An 8,369-nucleotide genomic window follows, 5' to 3' on the forward strand; every position below is an offset into this window, starting at 1 on the left:
TGTTTATCCCAGCCACAGCAGACAGCAGGCAGTGAAACCCACCAAGCTGTCTGAAGAACTGACTCCTCCTAGGTAAGTGAACAAGTCAGAGCTACTGCTTCCTTGTGGGAAGCTCAAAGTAAGTGTCCTGGAACCATGAGAAAAGCATAAAGCCAACACCAAGTTAAAGACCACCTGACTCATCCTTCCTAGAAGCTGAAGCCAAGGGTACCTGGTCTGAAATTGCCTATCATGACATCCCAATTGCTCGGTTACCACCAACATATGCAGCAGTATCTGGTATCTAGCCTTACAGACCCTCCTACGTCCTCAGCAGCTTAAGGAAAGCAACATCTCCACCTTCTCCTCAGGCCGTAACCTACAGTCTCTTATGTGCCTAAGCCCCATGTGCCTTTTAACACCCCCTGACTGATCCTGGAAGCTTACCAGAGTAATAGATGCCACTAAGCCAAGTCCACATAAAAGCCCATGTGACTTGTCCTACACTTTCCCTGCAGTGGCAACAGAGCCTGACAATACAACTATGGGTGTTCACCAGATACAGGTGTGCACTCTGCACATCTCCCACAGCTTCCACCTGTCCCACAGTGTATGTGCCATGCTGCAGCCCAAAGTCCAGCATCAGTCTGCTCCTGGTGCTTTCCTGATTCACTTGCAACAGAATCAAAACTTAGATGGTAACTATCACCTACCAACCCATTCAAAAACCTACCTTTGGCCTTGGCCTCCATATTTGCAGGCTACTGGTCTTTTATGCTGGCACACATTGATACACCCCATGCAAGAATTCTCTAATAGCTCTCTGTGGCTTCCAAGGAGTTTGTCAAGATCTGAATCTGGGTTGTGTTTGAATGAGTACTTGTGTCCAATTTGTTTTCTTTTCACCTTCCATGACTATTCTATACTTAAACCCGTGTCTCTACCCAGACTGATGCCTGGCGCCAAAGAACTACCAAAATATTCTTGGGAAGGAAACAGTTCTGGGGCCATAAAGCACTCAGGATTTGTGATGGACTCACTTACTTTTGAGTACTGTTTTAATCTTGGTCATCATTGGCTGCACACTTGTCTCTCCATCAGATGGATGATCACTGTCTCCGCCATATTTTTCCTCCATTCGCCTCTTCTTGGGAGCACAGAGACCTTCTTCTAGTAAAGCATCCACATCATTGTCAAACTCATCCTGCAAAATAAAGTGTTCAGACCCTACAGCCCTCCATGCTTCTGTGCCAAGGACAAGTTTCACATGTATGAGGGAACACACAGAGGAGCCCCTGAATGGGGACTGAGCATGCCCAGATGGCATTTGATCATCTGAAAAACAAACAGGTTGAAATGACAAGTGAAATCAGCATGCCTACTCCAGGAGCACACCCAGCCAAAGGGGCTTTTCAGCAGCGTCTGCTCCTCAGGTTGGAAAGAGATAAGGCTCGATGTTAGCCAAACTTTCTACTAAGGAACTTTAGAAATGTAAACTCTTTACATCTTTCTCTTCTTCACATTAATATTTAACCTCACACAGGGTTTTGCTTTGTTTGATTTCCCTGCTTTCAAAAATAAATCCACTTCCAAACCTCGCTTTGGGTTTTGCTCAGAGCCCTCCAGGGAACCGGTCACCAACATACCTCATAGGAGAAATTCAAGGCCTCTTCATCCACTCTGTCTCTTTGAACGATTGCTTTAGCCGTGAACCCGCCTGTTCCTTCTTCATCTAGCTCCAAATTGTCAGTAAAATCTTCTAACTCATCGAGCACTGCATACTCCACTCTCTTTTCCTGATCCAGCTCATTTTCCTCATCCTTCTTATCTGCACTCTCACCCCCTAGGACTAACCCATTACCAACACTCCCGCCAAAGGGACAAGCATGCACGTCCCCGCTGACAGGACTAAGGAGCTGGCTACATTCAGGCCGAGTGCTGCGTTCTACTCCTGTGTACAGCACCTTCCTGTCCTTACTCCTGCAGCTCTCAGTAAAGCTCACGCTAATCTTTACATCCTTAAGCAATTTAAGGTCAGGGGAGAACTTCCGGACCGCAGGTGCGTGCCGGGCAGTGCGCGGGCTGTGGCCACTACAGTTCGGGTCTATGAGGAGGCGGCCCTTAGAGAAGGATCCTTTGGAGAGAAGAGAAGCTCCGTAGAAGTTGAATGGGTCGTCAGCAGGAGGTTCGGACTGTCCATCACCACCAGAGCCAACGTCCATTACCTCTGCATCACTGGACGTTTGCAGGGGAGGTGGTGGAGACTGTTCATGGGGCAGCACTTGGAAGGGGCAAGCTCGGTTCTCCATCATCGCTTCTCCTGCGGGCTCACGCGGGAGAGGAGAGGGACTCTCATATGTCTCCATATTATGAGCAGTTAAGACTACTTTAAGACCAGTTTTAAACCACCTTACATAAATCTATACTGCTAACATGCACAAGTCCGTCGAGACCCGGTGCCGTCCTGCCCGCGCTGTACACACTGGCGGTTTAGTCAAGCTGGCCACATTGCTCTTTTCATTAATGTAGACAGCTTTTAGAACCACTGCCTCAATTATTGGAAATCACAATGCACTCAGCTTAAAAGATTGACGTCTAAGTGAGTCTATCTTCATGCCAAAGTGGCACCTTTCTTCTTCCACCTGCAAAGAAATTTAAAAATACCATCACAAATGACAGAAACCTTTTATTTCTCTGGTACCAAGTTAAAAGTCAAATGTTATCAATAGTGTAGTAAAGGGCCAAGATAACACTGCCTTTAAGGAAGCCTTTTAGACATCAGAAAAAAAAAATCTAAATTTTAAGTCCTAAATTAAGTATTTTAACAACTATTCATTTTAATCTTTTATTTCAGAAGCACAAAAATACAGTCTTAGAGCTCAAAAAGGAGTAAGACTAAAATATAAAGCTAAATTTTCCCACAGCACTCCCATAACCTGGTCTAGTGGATAAGCAAGCATGCATCGGGAGGTCACCATTTCAGGAACACACGTAGAGTGCATGGCCTCCTTCAGGCCATAAGAGGGACATCAATCCACTCACCTGCAAGGGCTGGGTCAGTCAGAAGGAAAGTGAGACCCTCAGCTCAATTCTGGCACTAGGAACCTCAGAGATATAGCCAGGTACTCTGCTACCCAGAGACCCCCTCTCCTGGGCCCACAACGTGGCACGTGGACAGGACAATGATGCAGCGTGCTGAGGTCACCAGGAGTGGCAGCATAGATCCATTCCCAGTAGAGGGAGGGTGTCTGTTGGGAAGGGAGCCTCCTAGTATTGGGAAGTAGGTTGAACACGGGAGAAAGCTAGAGCCAAGGTAGAAAGGGTTCTGGGTGCCATCTGAAGCCTAGCTCCAGGCTGAGGATAGTGAGCTACCAACAAGTAAGTGACTCTCCTTATAAAGAAGACTCACAGCTATACCAGGTATAGGACTGCACCAGATGTTAGGACAGTTCTCCAAAACAAAGATGTGGAAGCAGCTCTGGAGACAATAAGAAAGTGTCACGAAATTGTCTATGCTTGCAGACCCTATGGGGGTAGAAAGCAGAAAAAAAGGAGGTGAAGAAAAAAACTTCTCTGCAGACACATTCTAGTACCCAGGCAGAAGCCTTGAGGGAAGAACAGAGGAGTGCTATAGGTAGCCCTGTCTCACAAGTGCTCAGGCAGGCCACATAACTCTGGAGCCCTGAAGAGATCTTGGAGAGGAGACCACATGAACTGGTAGTAAAGCACCAAAACCACAAGAGGGAAACAGCAGAGAGGGCAATATATATATATATATGTATATATATTAGGAAGCTCTGCTACAAAGGATGCTTGCAAAGAGGGAAGACACAACAGAGAAGGCAGATCAGCAGAAGGCTGGCCACAAAACCAAAGAGCCACAGAAAGAAAGGTTATTGGCAGAAACACATGCACACACAAATGCACACGCACACATGCACACTCCCACATCATGCACAGAAACATGCACATGCCATGCACACTATTACAGGTGCAGATATACAAACATACAACCATGCCCATGGGTGACAGCTTGGTTGCACCTACAATAACTCATATTCTTAAGACCCCAGAGAGGACAAGAGGACAAACAACATCAACTATATAAGCACCTTACAGTAAAAGGATTAAATGGGGTGGTTATGCCTTGCTGAAGGTACAACATAAAAGCCAGAGGCTTGTTTAGGGTAAATTAAACCATTTAAAAACTCAGTCTATTCTGAAAGGTGCTACTACAAACAAGAGAATGACCCCATGGCCTAGACTCAGCTGGAAGGTCATACTATACTATCACTTTATTCCCTATAAGTGACAATGGCCTACAGTGTTTAATTCAATGGAAATTTAACAAAACACTTCTACAAAGATGTTCCCATCAAAGGTAGTTATGAATGACTGAGAAGAGCAGCTAAGCTTCACTAAGAAGCCAGGAGGGAGACCAGTTTCCTGGTAACCAAGGACCACTGCAGAGGACAGACTGGTCAGCATGCTTAATTCTAACACATCATGAATACCGGGACAGTGCCTGTTAGGTGTGCAGAGACCACAGCAAGTCAAACCTGTGGCTTCTGAGGTAGAATATGCTAATAGTAAGAACACTTAAGTAGGCAGAGGTTGGGGACAAAGTAACAGAGGACAGGGAAGCATACTGCATGTTAAAAGCAGTAGGCCAGTGAAGAACTATAGGATGAAGACAATAAATGAAGACATTGATAGTGTTAAAGTGGGGAAGCTTTAAAGAAATACACACCACAGTGGGGACCCTGAGGCCCTAGAAAAAGAAAGTATACATCTTGCAGAAGCAGGCTAACTGTCTAGCTCTTGAGTTCAGCAGCAGGCAGTCCTAGGTAAATTTCTTACCTTCCGTCTGAAAGTTTATTCAATTCATTAATCAACTATTTGCTGAATGCCTTCCATAAGGCACACACATCATTTTTATGTGTTAAGCACAAAGCAGACAAAACACTTGCCCCACACAGCATATCAGTGTGAGAAACGGGTAATAATAAGAAAAGTATGATGTCACATGCTGACAAATATTCCATTAAAACAAAGCAAGAAAAAAGCTAGGAAGCAGCTTCCAAAAGACTACACAAGCTCTACAGCCAGTGCCAGTTACAGAAACAGATGGAGCCAGGTGGTTAACAAGGGTAAAAGAAGGGTCACTTGTACAAGACAATTAAAGGAAAAGCAAAGACCCTGGGGCAGAGCCAAGCTAGGGATAGTGTGTGGAGTGGAACTGATGATGGGCCTGGGCAACAAGTATTCAGTCTTTTCCACTTTTTAATCTTGAGTAACAGGATACTGCACACACAGAAGGGGTCAAAATGGTGATCCATGCATAACAATGGCAGCCAACCCCAACACAGGCCCTGCTCTAGGATTTTATGCAACTCACTCAGCTCTGTGACAGAAAGGTTAAACAATCTGCTCAAGGTTACGAAGTTAGGAAGTGATACAATTGCTTTGCCACCCAAGCAAGCAGGCCTTGCAAGAGTCTATCTATACTACCTCAATTTTACAACATCTTACAATTTAATGAACCACTGTGTCCAGAAAAACTAAGAGGGTAAGAGTAGGGATCAAATTAGAGGAAGAATTAAAAAGCTCACCACATAGCTTGGATAGGGACTTTAGGTTGCAGTTTCTGAGAAATGGTCTGCTGTTACAAACAGGTGGCAAGGCTTCCTCAGAGATATGGCAAGGCCTAGAGAAGCACCAAGGTGACTTTAAATAGGCATAAAGATTGTCCTGGCATGGACTGTTGCTGTATCTTGGCTTGGATCAAAATGAAATGGACAAGTAGAAGCAGGAGATTGGAGATCAGAAGGAGGAGCAGCACTGGAGATGGGGTCATGGAAGATGTCAAAAGAAACTGATGTGAAAACTACATGAGATCACATGGGAGGAGAATGATGACAAGAGAAGGCCAAAACTGGGCAAACCAGTCAAAATCATGTTTCTCACCAGGTAAAATTCAGACAGCCACGGTGAACTGCCTGCTCCACAACATGCCTGGCAATACAGCTCAAGGGTAGCCCTCCGATCCGTCAACCTCATTACTATTCTTTCGCTGACTAGACCTATGAATGCAGATCTTGATTTGCCAACTAGACTGTAAGTCAGACCCACAGCTGGCCGCCCTGGACCCTGGCACAGGGCTTACCCAACACATCTGAACAACTCCTACTTGCTGGACTGCTACAGCTGCAGCCTCCTGCTCAACCCAAAGGCAGCATGACCTCATCAATTCCTTTGTCACCCTGAAAATCCTATCCTAAACTGACAGGCCGCACTCGCTTGACCAGCCTTTCACCCCCTTCAGTCAGTGATGGCTTACAGTGGGAACTGAGCCACTTCCAAACCTGGGAGTCTAGTTGGGGCCAGCAAATAGTGGGCACCTAATAGTGATTGGCATACAAGAGTCAACAACCCTGAATAGGACATCTCTGCATCCAGCAGTGAGGTACATGCAAGCATGCAAGATGGCAAATCAAATTTATACCACGAGCAACCCAAATCCACTGGATGATACTACTTGACAGGTATCGCTGTCAACAGGTTGCCACTTCCCATTTATTTCTACAACGTTCATTGTTACTGTAAAACCACATTCTGATAAGCTACATGACACTTCATCCACGAGCAATTTGGTGGAGACTTGGGCGGTATGTCGGCTTTTCCAAACAGACAAAACAGACAAGAAAAGAGTTCCGGGCGGGAGGCGTCCCTGCCCACACCTCTCCCGCCAGAAGACGAGACGATGGCTTCGGGCCCACCGCCCAAGGGGCTTCGTTACCAGACCGACAGCACTAAGTCCATGATGCCTGGGTTCCGGGCCCGGCCCCACTGCACAAAGGCCGCGACTCCGCGTGGCCCAGCCCGCCTAGCGCGCCGCGCCCCGCCCCGAGCCCCGGCCTGTGGCCTCGCCCGGGAGGGGGGGTGGAAGGAGGGAAGGAAAGGGCGCAGCCTCTCCAGGCCGCAGCGCCCGCCGCCCGCGGGGCGCCCATCGCGCCCCGCACCTACCTGTGGCGCCCGCGACCTGCCCGAGCCGCCCGCAGCCCGACCACAGTCGGCCGACCCTCACCGCCCCGGCGCCGCCGCAACCCGCGAAGGCCCTGGCAAGCTCTCGGCTCTTGAGACCCGCTGCCGCGCGGGCGAGCGGAAGGCGGGCCTTGGCGGAGCGCGACCAATCCCGACGCACGGCCGCCGCGCATTGGGGGAGCCGGGAGCGGGCTGAGGAGGCCGCCAATCGGCGGCGCGAGGCGCACGCGGCCCAATTGCGAGGCGCTACGGAAGCCACGTGGGCGGGCCCAGCCGCAAGCCTGGCGCAGCTAACGGCCGACGCTCGGGGTGGGGCTGAGCTGAGGCCGCGGGGTGCACCGGGAGAGAGGCGCGTAGAGGCTGCCGGGAGCCAGGGAGCGCGGGAGTGTGAGGAATGCTGGGTGCTGATCTTGTGGGCCGACCTCTGTGGAGCTCAGTAGTCACTTTTGAGTTTGTGCATGGACAATCGAGCTCCAACTTTGGGTCGTCCCAGAGACTAAGCTGGAGTTACACCAATCCCAGAAAGTCAACGGACAAGATGCGCGATGCTGAGGACAGTTTTATTCGCAGTGTCGCCACACCTGGAAGGACAAAGGTCTAATGACTAAAAATCTGTCCGATGTGCTTACAGCATCCTCCGAGTCAAAAAAGTGATAGAAGCAGAGGCCAGTTGGGGATCCTTTTGGCATGGGATGGACCTTAGATCGGCCTTCCAGACCTGTGTCAGTGCCAAAGACCATTAAGAGACGTAAGCTGTTCGAAACTGATCTGACACCCGAGGTAGCAGTATGTAAGACATAGGAAAATTCTTTAGGACAGAAGTGAAATAAAGTGAACTCAAAAACAAAATGGAGTTAGTCGGGTCCGTTCCTGAGCCCTCCAAATTCCTACCCACAAACCATTACTTTATTGCTGTGGTCCCGGGACTAATACTATCCTGAACCTCGAAAACTCTAGCTCTCCTTTAGGTTCTCATTTAAGTCAATAAATGTAATTCAAAAAATGATTTTAAAAAATTGTCTTCTGTTGGCCTAACACTTTAGTAATTGCTAATGGACATGAAAAATCATGGGTACTAAAAACAGGACTAAAGGGTGACTCGTTGGGGAATCTCAAGGACTCAAGCACACTTGAGTTGATGCTAAAAGCACCGAGCTATCTCCCTACTGTTTGGTAGACTTGTGTATTTTAACAAAGTTTCTCCCCAAAATTCTTAGTTATTGCAAATGGTAAAGTGCAGCTTTAAGAAAGACCACGAGCTGTAGGAGGCACGGAGGTCTCACTTAAAGAGAACTAAGGGATCCTGGGATGTTTGCATACTATGTTGTTCCTTCAAGGGAAGGGCT

General features: G+C 48.0%; 1 protein-coding gene across 2 annotated transcripts in view; it reads right to left on the reverse strand.

Annotated features, from left to right (window-relative positions):
• Window positions 1–7,133, reverse strand: part of DGCR8 (DGCR8 microprocessor complex subunit) — a 29,653-nt gene extending 22,520 nt beyond the window's left edge. For both annotated transcript variants that reach the window (XM_080919432.1, XM_080919431.1), the window contains exons 1-3: window positions 7,006–7,133; window positions 1,626–2,621; window positions 1,024–1,183 (exon numbers count right to left, since the gene is read on the reverse strand). In XM_080919432.1, the coding sequence (XP_080775558.1) occupies window positions 1,024–1,183; window positions 1,626–2,345 (880 nt within the window). In that variant the 5' untranslated portion in view covers window positions 2,346–2,621; window positions 7,006–7,133. The remainder of the gene's footprint in view (window positions 1–1,023; window positions 1,184–1,625; window positions 2,622–7,005) is intronic.
• Between the last annotated feature and the right edge of the window lie 1,236 nt (window positions 7,134–8,369).

Source organism: Micromys minutus (assembly GCF_963924665.1).
Source record: "Micromys minutus genome assembly, chromosome: 7".
NCBI classification, from domain to species: Eukaryota; Metazoa; Chordata; class Mammalia; order Rodentia; family Muridae; genus Micromys; species Micromys minutus.